This window comes from Poecilia mexicana, unplaced genomic scaffold (assembly GCF_051168715.1).
Source record: "Poecilia mexicana isolate PSO_F unplaced genomic scaffold, ASM5116871v1 scaffold_19, whole genome shotgun sequence".
NCBI classification, from domain to species: domain Eukaryota; kingdom Metazoa; phylum Chordata; class Actinopteri; order Cyprinodontiformes; family Poeciliidae; genus Poecilia; species Poecilia mexicana.
This window is the reverse complement of record NW_028263388.1, coordinates 24,164,729-24,189,201: the sequence shown is the minus strand read 5'-3', so window position 1 is coordinate 24,189,201 and position 24,473 is coordinate 24,164,729. Positions and strand designations below refer to the sequence as shown.

Here is a 24,473-nt window from a genome sequence, read left to right as displayed (position 1 = left end):
GTCCTTCTGGATCAGGATTGTGCGCCCTTCAGTTAACCATTCAGGGTGAGTCCCATTCTGAAGCAGCTGGTTCAGTTGAGCTGCCAGTCGCTCATGGAGGGCAGTGAGTTTCTTTAGCCAGTAGGCATGGATCATGTCAGGCCCTGGTGCTGTCCAGTTTTTGTTGTTCAGGGAGGTTGCTGTGGTCCTCTCGTAGAGAGGTTAGCCACTGTGCATTGCTGTTGTGGGACGCCTCCCTTTCCCATATGCCTTTCCAGTATTGTTCAGTCTCCAGCCTTGGTGGGTCTGCTCTGTTGTTAGTACCCTGCCATTGAGAGTACACTTTAGCTGGTTGGGTGGAGAAGAGCCGGTTAATCCTCCTGGCTTCATTCTCTCTTGTGTATCTCTTTAGGCGGCTGGCCAAGGCTTGGAGTCTTTGTTTGGCAGTTTCGAGTGCTTCAGGTATGGGCATCTGGCTGTACTTCTTGGGTACTGATCTTTTCATTGCACCCCTTAGGAGCTCTGACAGCTGGCTCACTTCCCTCCTTGTTATCTTGATCTTAGCCTCTAACCGTCTTTTCCATGATGGATATTGGGTCTCATGGTTGCTCTTATAGCCAAGCATTTCAAGGATCACTGATGCTGAGTTGTATATCAGCTCATTGGTTTCTGTTATGGTGTTGGTAGGGATTGTTCTCAATGCTGCATTCACATCTTCAATGAGACTTTCTGACGGTACTTCACTCAGCCGTTGTAATTGGCGTCGGGGTTGCCTGGTGTTCATTCAGGCCACGATTCTCTCTCTCAGGTCAGTTGCTGTCTCGTTCAGCTTTGATAGTTCGTTCATTACTGGGGCTGCATACCCAGTCTCGGGGTGGGGAGTTGTAGTTAACTCCCCCCTGACCTTACATCCGGGCTCCTCCCTCTTGCCGAAGCATTTGTGTTGTACCTTGTCAATCTCAAGTTGTGATAGCAGTTGCCGTTTGCGGATGTTGGAACACTGAGCTACTAGTTGTTTGGCAGTCATTGTAGACTGTGGGTGTCGAAGTAACCATTCCTCCCTCAGTCTTTGCATGTAGCCCCTCTGACTAGGGTTACTTGAGTAGTAGCATTCCAACAGATCCATGTTTTCGTCTCTCGCCCATTTCCGTCTTGTTCCAGTAGCCCATTTTTCATCAAGGTGCTCTGGTTCCTGTTAGGTAAATTGTATTATCAACTATTTGTTATACTGTTTTATATATTCTTAGTTTATGTACTCTTTTAAGGAATGTTTCTGTATTGTTAATAACTCTGGCTTGCTTTCAAAGAAGGCCTCTCTGAAGAAGAGCAGTGACAGCAGCTCTTCACAGAACGCCCTGCTTTGACCTCTTAGCTATAAAACCATCGCCGTGAAGATGTACAACTTGTCCTGCTTGATCCTGGGTCAGGAACTGGATAAGCTAGTGCGAGAGATTGTGCTGTTAGTTAGTGATAATCTTGGCGCTGTGACTGTGTGATGAAGTGTCTTTCCCCCTCCCTTTAGAGTTACAGCGCTCTCTGTGATTAGGGATCCTAAAGACAATAAAAAGAGAGGGGCAGGCAAATGTGCTTCAGAGCAGTAGGAGATTTGTAACTGAAAGCACATCTCTGTCTGTTCTCCTCGCGAGTATTAAGAATCTAACTTTCTCTTGTCTTTCCTGTGTTATTTGCTGTGTTTAATAGGTGTCAACTCTGACATAATTTGGTCCTTCGAGCCGGAGCTCAACATACCGGAAGGATTCCAGCGGGTAAGGCAGATGCCAGAGACCGTGCACGGCAAGCTTCCTAGTGGAAGCTTTTCAGAACCTGTTCAAGGACTGACACTCTGCCTGCCTGCTGGGACCTGAAGGTTGACGAGACTCCAAGGAAAGGCAACAGGGGTGAGTGATTCTTGTTTTAAAAAAAAAAAAAAAAAAAAAAAAAGTGTGGCGAGTGACTGGGGGTCATTGCGCGTATATAAAACCCTGGAAATTCTAGACTAACAGGTAACTAAATTAATGCACAAAATCCGCGTAGGATAGCGAAAGTCCTAGCGCAAAGTTTTCGCGTAACAGGCGGACGGAGCCTGGTGCTGTGCAAGGTTGGAGACCTTGTCCTGTTAGGTTGCGGGGCCTGGCTAATACCCGTGGTAACGGACGGCGGAGTCCGGCGACGACAGGCGCTTAATTTCCGTCACAAAAAGTGTGAAAGTGAGAGTGAATGGAGGTTTAAATACCACTCGGTATTTTACCTCATATAAAACAGTAGGGTTGTAAGCAGCAAACCTCTTGTGGATGCAAAGGCAAGATTCTCCCACTCGAAAGAGTTGAAGTGGAGAATACCACAACAAGGTATTTTTAATTGCTGGCCTACTGAAACAAACTCCAGTTCATAGGACTCCCTAGGAGTCAACGAACCTGGACCAAATTTAAATAAATAAATTTTTGAAGCTAAAATAGCAAACCAAAGGTAAATAAATTAATAATTTTTCAAATTAAAATTGCAAGTACTTTAAATAATGGGAAACACGAATTCTTGTAATTCCTCACTCGCTGAAGATCCCGAAGGGGATGAGAAGTACGTGCTGTCCAGATTTCCTGGTAGCACTGTATATATGACAAAATGGAAGAAGAAATATGGAGTAGAGGGGAAATTAAAATTTGAACAATGGCAAATTGTAGTAAAAACTTTGGAGAACAGTGTAATGGGAAAAAGAGGAAGAAAAAAGGCGAAAAAGGAGGAGGAGTTGAGTTGTGCTAAATTATGGTTAAAAGAATCCGAGAACTTATTTGTAAGAATGAAAGAAAGCACACGGACTGCTGTAGCGGTGCAGGGAGCGCAAGCTCCTGCAGCCACCCCTCCCCCCACCGCTGCAGCAGCTCCGTCTGCCCCAGTATCAGCCGCTGCGGTCTCAGCAGCACGACTGTACCCCTCACTAGATGAAGGGGCACAAGACTTATATGTTTTCAGACCCTGGACCTTAGAAGAGGCCAGGAAAGCTGTGGAAGGAATAACACCTGCAGCAGAGGATCCCGATATATGGGTAGAAGACATGACTGGCTTAATTCATTCCTATAGATTAAATGGGACAGAAGCAGGGGAAGCTGCAATGTCCTCACTAGGGAAAGACTGGGCAAAAGTAAGAGGGAATTATACGGGGAAAATAACTGATCAAAATGGTAGATTAGGCCCAATAAAATACCCTATGGGAGCTAATCCAGAACTGAGTGAAGCATTCAAAGCACAATGGGATCCATTATGTGAAAGAGTCAAAAGAAATTTTCGCAAAAAAGCAAACTACCGCCACTTGGCAGGGATAAAACAAATAGTTGGAGAAGGAGTAGATGATTTCTGTTTGCGTTTTGAAAAAGAGTTTAAAATACATAGTGGGATAACTTTTAATGAAGATGACACCAGTGCATATCAGCAGCAACTGAAAATTGCTTTGCTGACGGGCTTTCGCCCTGAAATTGGGGGATGGATAAGAAAACACCTGGTTGAAATTGAAACTGTCCCTGTCTCACAATTAAACACGTGGGCAATTCATGCTGAAAAAATCCTTGAAAAACCTAAGCAAGGGTCGGATGTTTTTCAGCTGGATGAATTTGGAAGTTTAGGAACCTCTGCCTTTTCCAACGGACCGATGAAAGGCCGTGGAAAAAGCAGAGACAGAGGAGGTCGCAATAGGCGACGACCCAAGAATAATACCCCACAAAATCCACGCAATCCAATTGGCTGCTGGATTTGTGGCAGTACTGGCCATTGGGCAAGAAACTGCACTTCAAAGAATGCTGCACGGGACAACAGGAGGGGTGGTGGAGTGAGAAGACCTCAAAAAGGAGTAATCCTCAGCATGATCAGAGTTTATCACACCCCAAAAAGACAAGCCACCACACCAAATTGATGTAAAGGTGGACATATGTGCAGCTTGGGATACGTTAGGTAGAATCATAAAAGAAATTGAATTTCTGTGCGATACGGTGCAAAAAATAAATAAATATATATATATATATATATATATATATATATATATATATATATATATATATATATATATATATATATATATATATATATATATATATATATATATATATATATATCAACGTTACCAAAATTAGGTTTACACCTCACAAGTGACCAATAATTCATTTTAAGAATACTACTGTGGAAATAAATTAAACACCTCTAAGTGTTGAAAATAATTGATAATTGAATTTAACTCAAGAATTTAATTTAGAGTTTAATTCTATAAAGAATCTACAAATCGATTGTTTTTGTGGGATTTTTCATATTGGATGAATGACAATTATGAGGAGAGAGAAATGTTACTACAAAATTGAGTAACGGATGAAACTATTGACCATTTAATATTAGATATAAAAAACTTACGTTGTCAACTTGTCTGAAATGCAAGGTTAAGTGAAAGTCTGAGACTTTGAGCAACTTGATAGATATAAATGGCTACTAAAAATTGATGATTGTGAATAAAAGCAACGCTTTCTAGATTTCAGTCTAAAACATTTTAATCTAGATTTGATTTATAGTCAAATTCAAAAAGAAAAATCTTGGATTAGAGGATTTGAGATTTGGTTAAATTAAAGATGGAATTAGATAGAAATGTTGAAAGCTGCTGAATTTAACAAAGAATAACCAAAATATAATCCTGCAATTAAAAGACTTGTCTGCTAAAATATCTTCTACAAACCTATGAGTTCACCTGACTTAAATATTAATCCTCCCAAACACTTTATTAGAAGCTTAAGTGATTGTGACACATGGGCAATGCCATGTGTTAAAAGGGGGGAGAAAGGGAAATGTGGTGATAATAATAATATAATATAAATTCTTACAAAAAAAAACATTTTTGTTTATGAACTTTTGAGTTAACAAGTAGTGGGTTTTTTGATGATGATCGCTGTTTTTTCTACATGGGTTGAAAAAGAAAAAGTTCCAGCACAGCATGCAGATACTTTGACGGTAGCTAAAGCTATTTACAAAACTATTGTCCCAAAACACAACATTCCACAGACTGTTTACAGTGACAAGTGATACAAAATATGGCTACTCACTTGGGAATGACATTGAAAAACTACTGTGCTTATCATCCTTAGAGTGCAGGGTTGGTGGAAAGAACAAATGGTACTGTGAAAAGCAGATTAAAACATGTATTGGAGGAACTAGTAGGCCCTGGACGCAATGTTTAGACTTGGTAAAATTATACATTAATATTACAAGTACATCAAAACTTACACCTTTTTAAACATTATTTGGAAGGCTGTATAGATTGTCACAGTTTAATAATCAATGGTAAATAGATGAGGAAGCTACTTAAGCTGATTATATGAGAAGCTAACTTAAATAAACAAAAACAAACTATTTTGGCCTATACTCTCATCTCGGCGTATTTTCCTAAGTGGGACGGGCCATACCAGGTGCTGCTGACTACTCCCACAGCCATAAAAATAGCAGAAAGGTCATTTCAGCTCAGAAGTAAAAAAAAAAAAAAAAAAAAAAAAAGACAGAATAAGTTCCGGAGGCTCACTGACCTACAGGGCAAAGGCCAGGTTGCAAAGGGGGCTAAACCAAATAGTTTGACCGTCTCAAAACTGGTGAAGATTTGAGACAGCACCTGACGCAGACCTTGTTTGGCCGGGCGACGTCTGAGCCGGCATGTCGTGCTTATCAATGTCTCTCATGGTATGAGGTAGGCTATATAGCTCCAAAGGTCTTGCCTAAGGACCCACACTGCATAGCTCAATTGCACTGTTGTAACTTGCCCCAGCCCGGATACAAGAAAGCCTGATTGATATATATATTTATATATATATATATATATATATATATATATATATATATATAGAGAGAGAGAGAGAGAGAATCACATTTCTCCAATGAAATCCATCTATGTATACATTTATTTATTTATGTCCGATATACATTTATTCTTTTATTTATACATTTTTCTTTTATTTATTATTATGTCAGTTTTGGTCCTCCATAGTTTTGTGTCCAACTCAAAACAGAGAAAATTTTGTCTCATGAGTTTTCAGAGAGGATTAATTACTATAGAAAACACTGAGGTGAGCAGAGAACTACAGAGATGGAGGACAACTCAGTTCCTACAGAGGAGGACAGAGCTTCCAGTCAGAACTAAAGTGAGACCACCTTGACAGAAAACCTAATATAGATAAAATGGCACAAGAGCAAAAACAGTAAGTTCCTTATGACTCAATAAACTTGGTGCTCCTAAACAGACAACAACTTTGGGCTGTCAAAATAAGAGCATCACATCTTATGTTTTTTGAACAAAAACAATATTTGTTGTTAATCTGTTGCTAAGAGATGAGCAACACGTGCCATGAGGTAAACAGAATTTTACTTTTGCAAAATTTACCAACTGTAAATTTCTTGTACCTAAGCAGTTTTTCAAAAGAACTTGCAGTATGTTTTATACACAACATTACTTGTTAATAATTTGGTGTTAAGAGATGAGTGTTTTTCTTTCCTGGTAACAGGCTGCCATGAAGTATAAATCAGATTTTTACTTTTGTGTTGAATGTGTGTTTTATAACATATTTAGCACCAAGAAAAAAAACAATTCTCTTATGCAAGATTCACCAACTGCACAATTTTTAGGATAAGATAAGTATCATTTCAAATGAGCAGAGGAAATCTTATTTTTGAACAATAACAATATTTGTTAACTGTTAAGAGATTAGCTCCGGTAACCAAGTGCCACCAAGTAAACATCTGACTTTTACTTTTGCAAAAGTAAAAATCAGAAGGCAGTGCATTAACATTAGTACAAACAGCAGGCAGTGCCTTTTTCCCTGAAATAAGTTTTTTAGCTGCTTCCTTTATTTAAGAATAATAAAAAAATAGCTAAGGGAACATAGTTTACTTTAGCATTGATGCCAACTCCTAGCATCAGGACGCTGGGTTCCAACCAAGGGGTTCTTCATTTTAGCAGGCCCATTTTAAATTTCTTCAGAAATCTTCTAGTTGTTTATTATACAAAAAATCCTGGATTGGCAAATGTTAGTCTGTCACACACTTTGAGTGTGGTGGAAAATGAGCTGTACACAGAATAACACTTGCTTTTCCAAGTAAAAAAAAACAAAAACAAAACACACACACACATATATATATATATATACATATATATATATATATATATATATATATATATATATATATATATATATATATATATATATATATATAAATAAATTGTGGTTTTTCACATTATATATAAAATTGTGAGAAATTTTAAATGTTATCAGCTTAAATATATTAGTTATGAATAAAACAGGAATGTCTCAGGTTGCTGAATAGAAAAATTAAAAATGAACATATGCAAAAGACTTAATTATCCATGAACAGAGATGTTCATACAGAAGTACTTTAGTTTTTGAAGGAATGTTAAAATTTTGCACTATAAAGTGCATTCACTCAACATTCCCTCTGCTTTCTCTTTGCAACAAATCAATAATTTTTGAATGAGAAGTTGTCACTGTTCTGCCCTGCAGCTCAGCTTATTGAGTGTTTATATTTATAAATAGAACATAAAGTGCATTTGCATCCCAAACTAGAATCTGTTTGAACCATTTCCCTTTCCCACCATGTTATGGTCCCGCCATCTTTATTTCTGTATGAACTGGCTTTGCTTAAGGTTGACCAGTGGCACCCTCTGCAGGATGGTGGCCAAACTATAAAACTAAGAGGTGTAATTGGACTTTATTAGTTAACATTAAAAACAACTGAATCAGGTGAAGCCAAGCTAACCTCCCAGCCTTGAGAGCTCAGCTTCTCCCCGGCTCTGAAGATCTGCTCCACGGCTCTGGGAATGACGCCCCTCGTGTCGTCCTCTTCCTCTCCCTCCATGGTGTAGGTTTTCCCACTTCCTGCCTGGCCGTAGGCAAAGCAGCAGACGTTGTACCCATCCAGAGCTGACTGCACCAGCAGGGAGATCTCGTCAAAGATCTGAAAACAAAACCTTCCCATGAGGCCTTTCCTCTGCAGCTCAGAACAGACAGAATCACAGCAGGTGTTGTTAACGAGGAACTGATGTCTTCCGCATGTTGCTCACCTCCTGCTGTGAAGCCAGAGGCCCGAACACCCGGTCGAAACTGAAGTGGTAGTTCTTCTGCTTCTCAGCCTTTTTACCCGTATGTGACTAAAGGGCAAAAAAAAGGAAGATCAGTTTAAACAGTCTGATATCTTTGTGTTGGCATGGCGATAAGCGGCAGATCTTTGCTACATTATTCCCACCTCGGTTTTGGCCAGCAGTATAGATTTGTTGTCTCTGGCTGCCAGCTGGATGCGTTTACTCAGGCCTCCATCTTCTAGTGGACGAACCCTACAAAACACCCTGATGTTACCCTGAAACAAAACGATTCTCTTTTCAGCTTTATTCAACGTTAGACATTAAATTTATACAGCGCAAACAGCAGTTAAATAAAACAGGACCCAGATCTTTTGGGCCTTCAGGGGTGAGCAGCGACTCACCTTCAGCTCCTGGATGGTATTGTGGAGCCGCCGGCGCTCCATCTCCTGGGCGTGAAGCTCGTCTCTCTGCTCCGCCACAGTTTCCTTCAGGGAGCTGATTTCTTCTTCTCCGTCTCTCAGAGTGGCCTGCAGTCGGGTCAGCTTCATCTGCAGAGGAAACAAAACAAAAATCAGGCATGTCACGATAAACTTCACTAGATGATAAATCGTCTCAAAATTACTGCAACAAACAATAATATTGTCAGTTTGAGACCATTTTCAAGTTTTGTAATAAAAATGAAATATTAAAGCCGTTTCATTCTTCAACACTGAAAAAAGCTTTAATTTATAAAGAACATTTAACATAACCAAAATGAATTAAAATACAATAATAAAAAATAAGTTATGAAGTCTGTCATATCATTCAGCTTTGACAGGGAAAAAACAAAAGTGCCAGTTAGGACTTTAATTTAAAAAACATATTAAAGGGTAGCATGTCCAACAATGGTTGTCCACATGAAAATTATCTCATTTTAATCTATTATGCGATTGTGACAGGCTTAAACAAATAACAGTGATTCTTGAGAATAGGGACAAAACAGGTCCTATGGATAAAGCACAACATTTGAATAAAATATACACAAAATATATTTTTTTCAAATATCTGACTAAACTAACCTGGGTCATGTGAGCACAACAATGTATATTTTCCAGCTATTTGCTGAATATTTTTTTATTTTAAACATTGTAGTTGGTGGATGATGCCTGTAAAAGCCCTAAGTAGTCATATAAATATAGAGGTATCAATAAGTTGAATTAAAAATCATTTTTATACATTTTCCAACTCCAGTGAAATTTGTCCCTAGTTTTTGTCAACACCGTCAGAAATGAAGAATGTAAAAAAAAATCAGGCATTATTGGGGGACACCAGAACTTCTGAGGACCCCATGACGTCATCTTTTCTCTTCCTTTGCGAAGAGGGCTAGTTAGCTCTGGTTAGCTTAAGTTATTCTTTAGTTTTTTCTTGTTTTTACTCCTAAATTGTTTGTCACAACCATGATGTCTCAACTCCACAACTGACAATTTACAAAACTGTGATGACATTTCGTGAAATAAGAGCTTAATTTTGGTAAACTGTAAAGATTTAATGGACCTGATGAATATGGCCTCCTTCAGAATAACATCATATAAATTGAGGTAGTTTGGCTTTTTTTTCCAACTCCGTCAGATGTCAACTCCATCAGTTTTTCTGACTTTCAGTGAAATTGTCAAATTTCACTTAAATGTGCAATTAATTCATTTTAATGTATTTTACATGAATTGCATTACTTCACATGTACCAAGTTTTTCATTTTACTCAGTAGGTGGTGAACTGAAGGTCACCACCTTCAGTTCTGTGTCAACTCCGTCTTTTTGTTGTTTTTGGTTTTAAATAATATTTATTTTGTTTCTTGAGAAGCATTTGTATGTAAAATGAGTAAAAATATCACTAATAGGGTCATTAAAAATTTTTTATTTATTTTTGTCAGATGGTGATGACAACGTTCTAGGTCAGGTCAATTAAAAATGTAATTTAAAAAAAAATGTTGCAACTGGAGCCTGTACCTTAGCATCTTTACATTTCCTAAACATTATTTGACATATTTGCATACATAAGGTTGAGAAACAAAAAAAAAATTATGGGAAAATTAAAACCCATTTTGTCCCCATTCTCAAGAATCACTGATAAAACTTAATTTCGTATTGCATCGTATTCTTCAGGTGTTTGGACCGATCCAGAACCAGCAGGTCGGAGCAGATTCTGCTTTACCTTCAGAGTCTGCAGCTCCGTCTCCTGGCTGTCCCATAGCATCTCCATGACCTTGTTTTTCTGCTCTAAATTGGAGAGGTTAAGAAAATAAATTTAAAATGAGCTAGTTTTAAAACTTAACATGTCTTGATTCAAATGAATGTATGTCTCCGTTGTTCTGCAGTTTCTGTGTAAGTTTATGCATCGTCTTATATTGGATTAAACTCTGTAATTCTGTGACGTCAACACGCAGTGCTGTTTTCCTTGTGGCCACACTTGGCTCGCTGGGAGGACCTGGGATCCAGAGGAAGAGAGAGCCAAACTTTTTCCAAAGTTAACCATTTTAGATATTTCTTCCTTAAGCTCCTTCTGGAGGACATTCTTCTCTCTCAGAGTTTCTTCAAGCCGATTCTGAACTCCAGACAACATCTGCAGCTGCGCCTCATACTCACTAAACAAGCCAGGAATCCAAAGTTAGCATCATATAAAAATAATAAATCTACACTGAACTCATTTCATTAACTTTCCCCTTCAGGTACCATGGCTTGCGGCGGGTGGCTCCAGTCACACCTGCACAAGAATTTCAGAAGTTTTTTTTACACTTTTTTCAGTCAAAATTTAATTTGATTTATTGAATTTAGCAGCTTCAGCCTTACATTTATAGGTTATATTAATCAGTGAAGCTTAAAAAAAGATGGTATTGATTCCTAAGTATCTGAGCAAGAGAGGTTTAAGATAATTTTCAATTTTTTTTCTTTTGCATCTACATTGTCAAGTTAAAACAGTAAATGGTGTATTTGTGAGTATTACCGGCTCCACCCAACTGGCACGCACCTCACAGCAACCCATCTCTTCTCAAGCCCATCAGGAGCCAAAAAGGCAACTCAGCACACCTGTGCTCAGTATGACCTCTACAGACAAAGAAACCTCATCTTCAAGTTCCCTCAGAGACACCACTGGTAGAAACTGAACTTTAAAACATTCAACCTGCATTCAGAGGACCAAGTTTATTTTGTTTATTTAAACTTAAGAGCAATTTGTAATTTGTTTTGTTTGTTTGTAGGTTTTCAACCTGCTTGGTTGTCATGTATTGGAAAGTACAGTGATTTAAAGAAAAAAAAGAAAGGAGAAATAAAAAGATGACACTGAGATGAGTTGGTCCTGGGTCTCTTTGATGGGAGCAAGCCCTTTTTCAAGTTTGGGCAGAAGCCAAGGTGATTTGTAGAGGCCAAAAAACTTGACAAACATTAAAAGAACTTCAGCATTGGAAGCTGCAACCGGCTTCACGAACCCCGACAGAACAGAACCATAACATTATACTCAGGCATCGCCATCAGAACCACCACCTGCTACAAACACCGGGTTGTTGTGCAGAGATAAGAGGACATCTCACCTCTGGAAGGGCCAGCAGCCACCGTGGCAGCTCCTGCACCTCTAATTGGTCTGTCTGCTGATAAAAACCAAACAATTAAAACAAGACAATGAGGTCTGTTCACTGCTGTTGGTGGTGGTTAGGTGCTGAACATGGAGAGATTCTTAACGTACAGGGTGGAGCTCTGGGTGCAGCAGGCCGCTTGCCAATAATAATGGTTGCTGCTGCCTGAGGTCTGTGGGGCTCCTGTTCCTTAGGCATTCTCGTCTGCAAAAATACAACAAAACCACAGAAAGGACCATCACTAACTGTTAGAAAATCTAAGCACACAGATAATCCAACTACTTTACAATATTAACTTCTTGTTTATTTCATTCATTTCTAGTTTAAAATAAACTTGACGCATGTTAACATGAATTAAGTTTTGAATGAAAAGTAGTAGTTGAATATTGTACAGTATCAAAAGAAAATCTACAAAACAATTACCGCTTTGCATTAAAATTCAAAAATTAGCAAATAGTCAAAAACATTATACAACGTTAATTATGTAAATAAATATTTAGCACAGATAGGATTTAAATACACTGCTCAAAAAAATAAAGGGAACACTTAAACACAATATAACTCCAAGTAAATCAAACTTCTGTGAAATCAAACTGTCCACTTAGGAAGCAACGCATTGATGATTTTTGTGTGATTTTGTTGTCAGCACATTCAACTTTGTACAGAACAAAGTATTCAATGAGAATATTTCATTCATTCGGATCTAGGATGTGTTATTTGAGTGTTCCCTTTATTTTTTTGAGCAGTATATAATTACTAGATCATGTCAAATCTTTTTTCACATTCCTGTCAATCCAAACAAACATGCAATCAGTTTTTGTTCTTATTGATCCTTCGACGGTTGAGCTGCAAATGCGGTCGTCCACAAGCTTTAATCCAACCAAGGCTTTCCATTTCAGATTTTGGAAATCTGTGAATTTTAGTTCCACAAACACGATTAGGATACCTGACATCGCCTGTACAGATTCCCCACTGACGGTGGAGAACCTCCCCCCCCTCACCCCCCCGAATCCTGACGCAAAAACTTAGTCGGTCTGGATTGTCCACAATGTATATTAGCATGAGTTTGTGAGACGGTAAGGCTGCGCTGTGACGTGCCGCCAATGAAATGCGGCCCCTGTCCATTGAAAAAAAAGGTCTCCAGGGGGACCTCGAGGGTCCCTGGCCACCCACCTCCTCATTAATGGGTTCCAGGTTGTGGGATGTCACCAGCGGGACCGGAGGGTTTGATGCCCGCAGCTCTGCTAACCGACGGAGGGTGACCTCCCTCTTGATGTTATTAATTATGTCGGTCAGCAGGCTGGCGGGCAACTCCGGGTGAGACTTGGAGGAGAGGTGGACATCTAGCCGGGATGCGGCATAGCCGCACCCATGCAGATGTTTCCCTATGTGTACAGGGCGGAGCTCTGGGTGCAGCAGGCCGCTTGCCAATAACAATGGTTTCAGCTGCCTGAGGTCTGTGGGGCTCCTGTTCCTTAGGCATTCTCGTCTGCAAAAATACAACAAAACCACAGAAAGGACCATCACTAACTGTTAGAAAATCTAAGCACACAGATAAAATAAACTACTTTACAATATTAACTTCTTGTTTATTTCATTCATTTCTAGTTTAAAATAAACTTGACGCATGTTAACATGAATTAAGTTTTGAATGAAAAGTAGTAGTTGAATATTGTACAGTATCAAAAGAAAATCTACAAAACAATTACCGCTTTGCATTAAAATCCAAATATTAGCAAATAGTCAAAAACATTATATAACGTTAATTATGTAAATAAATATTTAGCACAGATAGGATTTAAATACACTGCTCAAAAAATAAAGGGAACACTTAAACACAATATAACTCCAAGTAAATCAAACTTCTGTGAAATCAAACTGTCCACTTAGGAAGCAACGCATTGATGATTTTTGTGTGATTTTGTTGTCGGCACATTCAACTTTGTACAGAACAAAGTATTCAATGAGAATATTTCATTCATTCGGATCTAGGATGTGTTATTTGAGTGTTCCCTTTATTTTTTTGAGCAGTATATAATTACTAGATCATGTCAAATCTTTTTTCACATTCCTGTCAATCCAAACAAACATGCAATCAGTTTTTGTTCTTATTGATCCTACGACGGTTGAGCTGCAAATGCGGTCGTCCACAAGCTTTAATCCAACCAAGGCTTTCCATTTCAGATTTTGGAAATCTGTGAATTTTAGTTCCACAAACACGATTAGGATACCTGACATCGCCTGTACAAATTCCCCACTGACAGTGGAGAACCATTCTTATTTGAGTTCCGTCGCAAAAACTTTGATTGTGTAGATTGTGGTCTGCTAGTCCACAATCTACATTAGCATGTGTATACTACTGTAGCTTTTGTTTGTGAGACGGTCAAGCACGTGGTAGTGACGTCAAATGGGCATTAGCCAATGAAAAGCGAACCCTGTGGTAGGGTCCATTGGCTGCTCCGGTGCAGGAAATACGGCGGCCATCTTGGAGCGGTATACCCTCCTACTTTGCTCAATCAAAACGGCAAAAGATGCCTCAGCACTGAGGGATCTTGTTGTTCGGATCTATGGATTATTGATGTGAGGGCTTCACAGACAACATTTCACAAGTAAGATGGATATAGTGTATATATTGTGATTAGAATATTACTGTACTGCATTTATGTCCACTTATGACTTAGATTATCTGACAAAAGAGCCTATATTAGAAATGAAACGATGCAACACATATTATAAAACTTATATTATGCGTTATAACATTCATCAGCAAAGTTTACACAGGTGGTAAAGACTATTATGGAATTTTTTCATTAGTAAGATGCATGCTGCTGAATCACGCTGAAGCTAGAACTCGTCGGCTGAAAAAAAAAAAATATAGCGATTCTTGAAAATGGGGACAAAATAGGTTTTAATTTTCCCATATTTTTTTTATTATTTCTCAACCTTATGTATGCAAATATGACAAATAATGTTTCCCAGTTGCAATTTTTTTTATTACATTTTTAATCGACCTGACCCAGAACTTTGTCATCACCATCTGACAAAAATAAATATAGAATGATTTTTAAAATACCCTATTAGTGATATTTTTACTCATTTTACAGACAAATGCTTCTCAAGAAACATTTCTCAGCTTCTTCAGGAGAATATTGCTGTGTCTTTTGGTAAACTTCACTATTGCACTTTTTGAAATAATTGCCCTTTTGTGCAAATTTATTGCCCCATTGAAATACATGGTGGAATTCACTGACGTCAGTTGCTTGAGTGTCCACTCTAATAACTGCTGTTTTTGAACTTTTTCTGCTTTTTGACAAACAAAATGATGCTGTTCATACATATTTCACTGTAGAAATATAATTTATTCATTAAAATGTAGCTACGTGCGTCTACTTTATGGAATTATTACCATTATTGCTACAGGTCTTACTGTTTTCTGTCAAACTCTTCTGGAGTACAACCATGTCACACTTTCTCCTATTCTTTCAATGTATTTTTGTCTTGTGCTCTGTTTTTATCCGTTTCTATGCATTCTGCAAGTCTACTTTTCTGTTTTGCCTTCTGGTTCTACTGGTTTTTACTATCTTCTAAGGTCTTCTGCAATTTTTAATCAATTTTAGCAATTAATATATGAAAATGTTCTGCTTCTTCTGATCCTTTTTGCTTTTGCTGTGTTTTACTCCTTCAAATATTTCCGGTTTTTCTGCTTCCCTTAATGTAAGCTTATTGCCGTTTCACTCTTCAACTGTTTCAACTATTTATGGTTTTGCACTAATTTCCTCTTGTGCCAATTGTGATTTTTTTACGCTCCGTTTCACTTTTTGACTTTTTCAAATAATTCATGTTGCACACAAACTTCTGCTTCTTCAGCTGAATTCTGCAAAACCTTTACTAAGTTTCACTACTTGACAAAGGATTTATACAATTTATAACTGCAGGTTTCTTATGCTTTTTTCCAACTTCTTACTCTTTGTTCTCAAGTTTCTTCTATTTCTCCATCAATCATTCTGCAAATATGCTTCTTTGGCCCTTTATGTTAAGTTTCACTCCTTCAAATATTTCTACTAATTTCTACTTCAACTAATTTCTGTTTGCTACGTTTCACTGTTCAACTATTTTAATTTCTTCTGCCTTCTCTGACTTCTTACGCTTTTCGCTACTTTTTCTTGCATTTCTGCTGCAGTCATTCTGCAAATATGCATTCTCATGGCTGTTTCGCTAGGAACAGCCATTTCTCTAGTTGGGGCATGCCATTAGCAATGCATAAGGAGAGCAGTGACTGACCTACGACTTATTCCCGGCATTGGAGCTATTATTTTTATTGGGAATCGGAGTTACGATGGCGAAGTAAAAAGCGAACGAGCGAAATTTCCAACTGCCGAACCCTTAGAGTGTAACTGAAACCAACTCCCGCTTTTTAGAGTGAGAAAAAGGGTGGAATTGTGACCCCAAAATAATTTTGAAATCGCTCTCATGCGTGCAAAAATTGCTCGATTGGTATGAAAGTCGGTCATGACATTGATACGAATGCCTGCTCCGGTAAAACGTTTTCAAAATTTCCTCTCAAACACACAGCAGTGGGCAGAGGATTCATCATTATAGCAACAGATTACACAGAAAGACAGAGCTTTCTGTGTAATCCCCAGTAATCATGTTCAGTAGGTGCACCGCCGCAGGCGGTGCAATAATATTAAGCTTTTTTTATGTTTGTTTTCTCAGGATAGTGAACTGCCTCTTGCATTAGCATTTTACCTAAAATAACCTATTAGTTAATTTTCTTATTTGCCAAGTTTAGTATACTGAATGGAGTAAGTCAATAACAGAGAACATGCTAGTGATGCCCCACATGCTACTGATAGTCTTCATGCTAACATTAGCATTTTGGCATATTTTAGTTTATGCATTAATTTTAACACACTGAATGGTACAAGTACAGCTTAGTCCACATGCTTCTGACTGTCCACAGGTTATTGACTACGTTGAAGCTTTCTTTAGCATTAAGGCTAATTTTTAGCATCGGAACGCTGGGTCCAAACCGACGGGCACACTTTGGCAGGCCCCTTAAAATTTCTGCAGGAATTTTCTAGTTATATCCTTAAGATTATGAGAATGCGGGAATTTTTCAGCTTGGTTCCCAACGCAAAAATCACACCGGAAGTAAAGATACCCAGTTTTGAGTTATGGCGGCCATTGCCTGACATCACTGTGAAAAGGGTCTAGGCGAGAGCGGTCCATGAGGAGTCCATCCTTATATTATGTCTATGGGCTAGCTAGCCGACTAGCAAGCCGGCCAGCTAGCGCTCGTTCTACCAAGCTACCCTGAAGAAGACTGTTAAAAATTCCAAGACTTTCTGCTTACATTAACTGAGCAATTACATGGATAAGCATCTCACGGTTAGATAAAATTCAAAACTAATCGGTAAGTATCATATGAAACAGTCACATCACGTTTTACATTAAATAAAAACTTACCCTTTTTGTGAGAATGCGTATGATAAACCCCTGCTCCTCGCCCACCTGTTCTTCTTCTTCTTTTCTATTATGGCAGATTGAAAGCAACTTTAAAGGTGCATACCGCCACCTACTGTACACGAGTGTGTAGCAACATTTCTTTACATCTATTAAATTCTATTTATTAATCTTGTATTTTTAAGAAAAATAAATAATGCTTTCCTTAATCTATAAATATCCATTATGTTTCCTTCATTTCCTAATATTCCTTTAAGACTCCATTCTTTACCTGTCCTTCCAATAATTCTTTTCAGATTCATATGTTACTTTTCTTTCCTATTAAATATAAGGTGTCATTTAAATAGGTGTGTCCTACTCTTAATCTCATGTTGCACACAACATGATGCAACACTGCAGCGGAACTAACAGCAGATGGCAGCACTGAGCTTCAGGTTCTGTAAACGAGTTCGATTCTATGCTTTACCAGCTTTTTATTTTGGCCCTGGCAACCTCATATTTCTCGTGCATGCTAACATACATACATGTTATGTATGCAAGTTTTTCTATATGTATGCATTTTATGCATCAACAAATGTACTTAATCAAATGTCTGTTTAAAACAGCTGGCACTTAAGATTTCAAATGTGTGAAGCCAGATAATTTGTTCAAATTGCTTCCCAGATGTGGAAAATTGATTTTAAATCTTTTCTTAATTTTTGTCTGTTGTATTTTGTGATGCAGGACAGTGTTTTTAAGTTCCAAAAACTGAATAAATGTTTTGCAACATTGTACAATCACTGAGATCAGTTCTTATGCATAATGCACTTAAATAAATGTTTAACTGAGTAAAAGTATTGTTGAAATGGCAGATACCTTTCTTAAAAACAGAGATTATTCATACTATATTTTGTAAAAGTGAAATTTAATATAAAAAAAACAACAAGTCCACTTTTATTGGTTCTATTTAATCTTGCAATGAGTTTACTTGTGTGGCCCCCTGCAGATCAGATCAAGCTGTATGCGGCCCCTAAACCAAAATGAGTTTGACACCCCTGCAATACACTAAAGCTAATTTTATTATTCTCATTTCCAGTGGAATCTCTCCAGTCTATTAAAAGAGCGTCAATAGGTGTCGTTTTCACCACTCCTGTACATATACGCAAAGCCCTGCTCTGTAGTCTCTTTTGTAGTGTTTTAGCTGCTGCTCCATATATAAAACTGCCATAGTCAATTATTGATCTCATAAGAGCCCTATATATGTTTAATAATGACTGTCCATCTGCACCTCAGTTATTTACAGCCACAGCTTTTAGTAAGTTTATAACTTTCTTACATTTAGTTTCTAAGTTTTCTATATGCGTTTTCCATGTATAGGAACTATCCAACCATAATCCTTGGTATTTAAATTCTTTGACCCTTTCCAAAGGCTGTCCGTATAATGTTATTGTTCCTGCATCGATATTTTTTTTTTATTTGTAACAACCATAAAACAAGACTTGCTTGCTGATAATTTAAAACCCAATTCATACAACCATTTTTCCACTTTATCAATTTCCTTCTTAATTTTTTTCACGTTTTACATTTTTTCCCCTCATCCATATGGCCCCATCATTTGCATACAATGCTGAGTTTATACATTTATTGGCATCAGAAAAAAATGTCATTAATCATTATATTAAATAATATTGGACTAATTGCACTACCCTGAGGTATCCCATTTTCTACATTAAACTCTTTTGAATCGTTCCCAATCTTAACTCTTATTTTTCTATTCAGCAAAAAATTTGCTATCCAATTATACATATTTCCACCAATCCCCATCTGATTGATTTTTATAAGTAGTCCTTCTCTCCACAGTGAATCATATGCTTTTTCTATATCAAAAATACTATAATCATTACCTCCTTCATTTTTAAAGCTTTTTCTATACAATTACATACTCTAGTTAGAGCAGGGGTGTCAAACCAATTTTGGTTTAGGGGCCGCATACAGCTTAATCTGATCTGCAGGGGGCCACACAAGTAAACTCACTGCAAGATTAAATAGAACCAATAAAAGTGGACTTGTTGATTTTTATATTAAACGAATTTCACTTTTACAAAATATATTATGAATAATCTCAGTTTTTAAGAAAGGTATCTGCAATTTCAACAATACTTTTACTCAGTTAAACATTTATTTAAGTGCATTATGCATAAGAACTTAAAAACACTGTCCTGCATCACAAAATACAACAGACAAAAGTTAAGAAAAGATTTTAAATCAATTTTCCACATCTGGGAAGCAATTGAACAAATTATCTGGCTTCACACATTTGAAATCTTAAGTGTCAGCTGTTTTAAACAGACATTTGATTAAGTACATTTGTTGATGCATAAAATGCATACATATAGAAAAACTTGCATACATAACATGTATGTATGTTAGCATGCACGAGAAATATGAGGTTGCCAGGGCCAAAATAAAAAGCTGGTAAAACATAGAATCGAACTCGTTTACAGAACCTGAAGCTCAGTGCTGCCATCTGCTGTTAGTTCCGCTGCAGTGTTGCATCATGTTGTGTGCTCTGAATAAAACACAGCGCCCCTCGTGGACAGCATAGGAACTGCAGATTTTCAATTAAACAAAGTATATGTTTTTTCATGAATAATGATAATGCATTTAGCCCCCGGGCCGGACTAAATCGTTCGGCGGGCCGGTTCCGGCCCGCACGTTTGACACCCCTGAGTTAGAGCACCCATTGTTGATCTCCCTGTTCTAAAGCCATAATGGTATCCATTCATTAGTTTCTTATGTTCAAGGACAAATCCTAATCTACTGACTATTATTTTCTCTATCCATTTACTTAAATGAGAAGTTAAAGCTATTGGTCTATAGTTATTTGGACTGATAGGATCTTTCCCTGGTATTAAACGGAAGTATTATTGCCCTTTTCCAGCTACTTGGTATTAAACCTTCATTCCATATTTTATTAAATAATTGTAATATTAATTTCAATGTTGCCTTTTAATGTAACCATATGGCTGGTTTTTTCACAATTGATTTTAAATTTTTGCCAATTAGCTTTATTGAAGCACCATCTTGTTAAAATGAAATCTTGTTGCCCATTTACATTGTCATTAATTATTGTACTTACTGGAAAATGATCACTCCCTAATGTAGTCTCCCTGTTAATATCCCATTCACATGAACTAACATGACAGTCAGTTATTAATGTAACATCTAGACATGAAACTGTATTTTTATGTACATTTACTCTTGTACCTTTTCCATTATTAAGACAAACTAACGATCTTTTATCCATCATTTATTCAACTATGACACCATTATCTGTCTTCTTGCTGCCCATAGACTATTGTGTGCATTAAAATCACCACACCATAATTCTCGTATATATTTTTTCCCTGCTACTTCTTTAAACATTTCACTATCGAGACTTTTACAAGGATTATAGTAATTTATCATTTTAATATTTCCACATTTCCTCAAATTAAATATTCCTATATTAACACATTCTAATTCTTTATTTGTTATGTTTTTCTTATAAGCTATTCCATCTTTAATTAAAGTGGCACATCCACCTCCATTACCATTACTTCTATCTTGTCTTTCTATACTATATCCTGGAATTTTAAATTCTAGGTTAGGTTTCAACCATGTTTCTTGTATGCATATTATATCTGGGATTATTTCTAAATCATATATAATTTTTTTAAGTGCTTATCCATTGGTTATTAAACTTCTAGCATTCCAATGAAGAATATGAAGAACCATTATAAAAGTTTGAATCCTAATCCTGAGCATTTTCTGTTGTTTCAGTGGCACTCAAAATGGTATGAATCTGATCTGCTTGGATTTCTTTCATATTTAAAAATCTTCCTGCTGCTGTTACGATTGCCTTTATTTGATCGCTTTTCTTCCTCATTTGTACTGTAACATTAATATGGCACATAAATGCTAAAATGTTTTCCTTTTTCACCATCATTGAGTTTTCATCCACTCTACATTTATGCAAGCATGCTTTCTGTATATTTGTTGTTAGTACTAAAATTTGTCTTTGTTCATTCTGCCCCTGATTTGAGCTCCAAATTGTGTTTCTTTGACCCGTTTCTCCTGACCTAATTTCTCTTGAGTCATCTTTCCTTACTCTTTTTAAAGCTTCGGCATATGAACTCTCTGTTATTTTAATTCTTTGAGCTTCTCTAGCTTCATTTTGTATTTTGCATCCACCATATGCTGCACTATGCTCTCCTCTGCAGTTACAACATTTAATTTTAGCATCTTTATCACATTTTCCATATTCATGTGGACCTCCACATCTTGCACACCTGGATTTTCCTTTGCAATGTGTCCCATTCTTTGACAAGCAAAACATCTGAGGGAATGTATTCTCTAACTCTGTAGTTCATATATCCTAGCTGAATATTTTCTGACATGATATTTTCAAATTTTAGGATTACTGCCATTGTGTCTTTAAGTTCCCCATCTCTTTTACTTTTAATCCTAGTGGCATCTGTTATCTTCCCTCCTTTGATTTCTTTTTTCAAATCTTCCATTGACATTTCCATTGGAACTCCTGATATTACTCCTCTCAGCCTTGCTAAAGTCCCTGGAATATATGATTTAATTCTTTCCCATCAAGTTTTTCATTCTGATTATTTTTTGTTGTTGTGTTTCACAGCTAGAATATATTAGCACTCTTCTGTTATTCATGATTCTAGCTGTTTTAATTTTCCCTATATCTTCCTCTATTGCTCTGGTCAACTTTATCAGGTGGATAAATCCTCCTTCTTGCTTGAATTCTACTATAACTTTAAATTCCACTTCTCTATTGCAGTCATTCTGTTCTCGTGAACTTGCCCTGTCGTTTGTTTTTGTCTTTTTGTTAGCTTCTTCTCTTGCTTCACTTTCTTCTGACCAACTTCTTGCCCTTTCTTGTCTCTTCCTAATTGCCCTTTCTTGATATCATCCACTCCCATCTCATTTCCACTATTCCCTCCTGATGTAGAAGCCATGTTGCTACAGTCAATGTACAGCTTATGCAATCCGCCAAATTCAAATCCTACCGCCTTCGTTGTTTGCTCTCGCTCCAACCGACCAGACCACTGGCAGCAGCGTCGTCATCTTCTTCTTCTTCTTCTTCTTCTTTAGGTTTTAACTGCAGCTTGCATCCATTTACGTTTCTCCCACCTGTTTTCGATTAACAGCTCATTTAATTGGACACAGGCGCGTGCGACGCAGGAAGTGGGAGCAGTGGCGGCTGGCCAGTAGGGGGCGCTTGGGCGCCGCCCCCTTTAAATTGTTTAGATAATAAATGATTTAATTCTGAACTGCAAAATACTTAGAAATGTATGTATTCATACTGTGTGTCCAATAGACATGTTAGAATTTATTAAAATAGTAAATACATAATTCTATTTAATTGCTCACATTGTGCACACTTCCTATTTGCAGGGCGCCGTTCTAATGAGAGTGTATGTAGGCGCATCAACTTTTGGCAAGCAGGTGATCTGAGGCTGACTTTTAATTGGTTATTTAAGGTTTTCCACAGGGCGCAGCGCTCTGCGTCCCGGACACACCCATTCTGTTGTGTCTCTTATAAGAGACTTAAAACATCTTTCAGAAAAATGCAAACGGCACGAAAACAGCCGCAGCCACCTAGACAATGCAATGAAGCTAAGTTTTTGGGGGAAACTTAGCATTGCTCAACAGCTAGATGAAGGCTACAGGATTGCTGTTAGAAGGCACAATGAAGAGGTGACAAAAAATCGGCACATCCTTTCTAGAATAATAGACTGTGTTAAGTTTTGTGGAGCCTTTGAGCTGGCCTTGTGTGGTCATGACGAAAGTAAGAGCTCTGAAAATCCCGGGATCTTTCGTCAGCGGAGTTGTCAGTATACGCAACAAGTTATGACGAAAATAAGTCATCAAATTGTTTATAATATGACATAAGATAACTAGATAGATATACATGCGTTGTCATGGTTTCAAAGTGTATTTAAAGCAGGTCTGGCTGCAGCTGGATGCCATACAACTGTTAATAACTGTTAATAATGATCTACGTCATGATTCTATGTTGCTGATTAAATAAAATCATATGGTAATGACAGCATATGCATGTCTGAGCTAAGGTATGACTATCTGACAACGTATGCTGATCTGACAGAACACCGTGAGTCTGTGCTAAGCGTATGACGATCTGACCTGACAGAACACCTGTTCTTTGTTCTTGTAATGCTCTGTGTACACTGCATCATAATTTTATTTAATTATGTACGTTGATATTTAAATTAACAAATAACTAAAACACAAGAACGAAAGAGCACGCAGAGCATGCACAATGCTCTTTGATTATTTTTGTTCAAAGTGTCAACTGTAATGTCTGCCATGGTGTCAGACTGCCTGGCTTCATGTACTGGGATAGAGAGTGAAAACAGTCACGGTGAGCGCCTTCTGTTTGGTTACTTCTTGCTTGTTGCTCCTTGGTCAGTGTTCGTGCGTTATTTACCGTCAGGGCATTGCCGCATTGCCTCAATTGCTATGTTTAATGGTGCAGACAGTGGTGGTTTCTTATATGAGCAATATGGGCAAATGTCCAGGGTGTTATGTTTTTAGGGTTGGCACGAGACCATCACACATTTTAGCACAGAAATGGAATATTTAATATTGGTAAAATGTATTAAGTATTTAATATCTAGGTGTTCTTATGGGAATATGGATCTTTCAGATTATGTTGAGAAGCAATTTCGATCATATTTTACATTTTATTGTGTCATGTAGCGCGGGCCGCTGGTCTTGGTCTTGACTCAGTCTCGACTCCCCTCGGTCTTGGTCTTGACTTGGTCTCGGACCCCAAAAGTCTTGGTCTTGACTCGGTCTCGACTCCCCTCGGTCTTGGTCTTGACTTGGTCTCGGACCCCAAAAGTCTTGGTCTTGTCTCGATACACGCTGGTCTTGACTTGGTCTCGACTCCCCTCTGTCTTGGTCTCGGACCCCAAAAGTCTTGGTCTTGTCTTGGTCTCGGGTTAGGTGGTCTTGAACACAACACTGGTCGCTACTGAGCGGGTGGTGAAACTAGTGTAAGTGGAGGAGGGATTAATACGATCACGCATTTTCCATGACGGGTGGCAACCCCAGTCTATGCTATAAAATCTGATTAAGATTAGAGCCTAAATGCGTTCCATTTCCAAAACAGGCTGCGTAATGTTGGCCTAACAAATTACTACTGCTAGCCTAGGCTAACATATCAAGTAACAGCTAGAAAAAAACACAAAACACGTACCTTTGTAGTCAAACTGGTATCAATCAGCGAGGAATTTGTCCAGTTTATATTAT

General features: G+C 37.8%; 2 protein-coding genes across 2 annotated transcripts; one reads left to right on the top strand and one right to left on the bottom strand.

Annotated features, from left to right (window-relative positions):
* The first annotated feature begins 2,773 nt into the window (after positions 1-2,773).
* Positions 2,774-3,949, top strand: LOC148153763 (uncharacterized). The gene has a single exon (XM_088001085.1). The coding sequence runs from the start codon at positions 2,774-2,776 to the stop codon at positions 3,878-3,880; it is 1,107 nt and encodes a 368-aa protein (XP_087857211.1). The 3' UTR covers positions 3,881-3,949.
* Positions 3,950-7,206: 3,257 nt separating this feature from the next.
* LOC148153762 (kinesin-like protein KIFC1) lies at positions 7,207-13,173 on the bottom strand. Its single transcript, XM_088001084.1, has 11 exons — positions 13,086-13,173; positions 12,864-13,033; positions 11,801-11,894; positions 11,649-11,705; positions 10,795-10,825; positions 10,619-10,706; positions 10,277-10,354; positions 8,488-8,634; positions 8,251-8,361; positions 8,069-8,155; positions 7,207-7,962 (listed from the first exon to the last, which is right to left on the bottom strand). The coding sequence occupies exons 1-11, from the start codon at positions 13,171-13,173 to the stop codon at positions 7,720-7,722; spliced, it is 1,194 nt and encodes a 397-aa protein (XP_087857210.1). The 3' UTR covers positions 7,207-7,719.
* Positions 13,174-24,473: the final 11,300 nt, after the last annotated feature.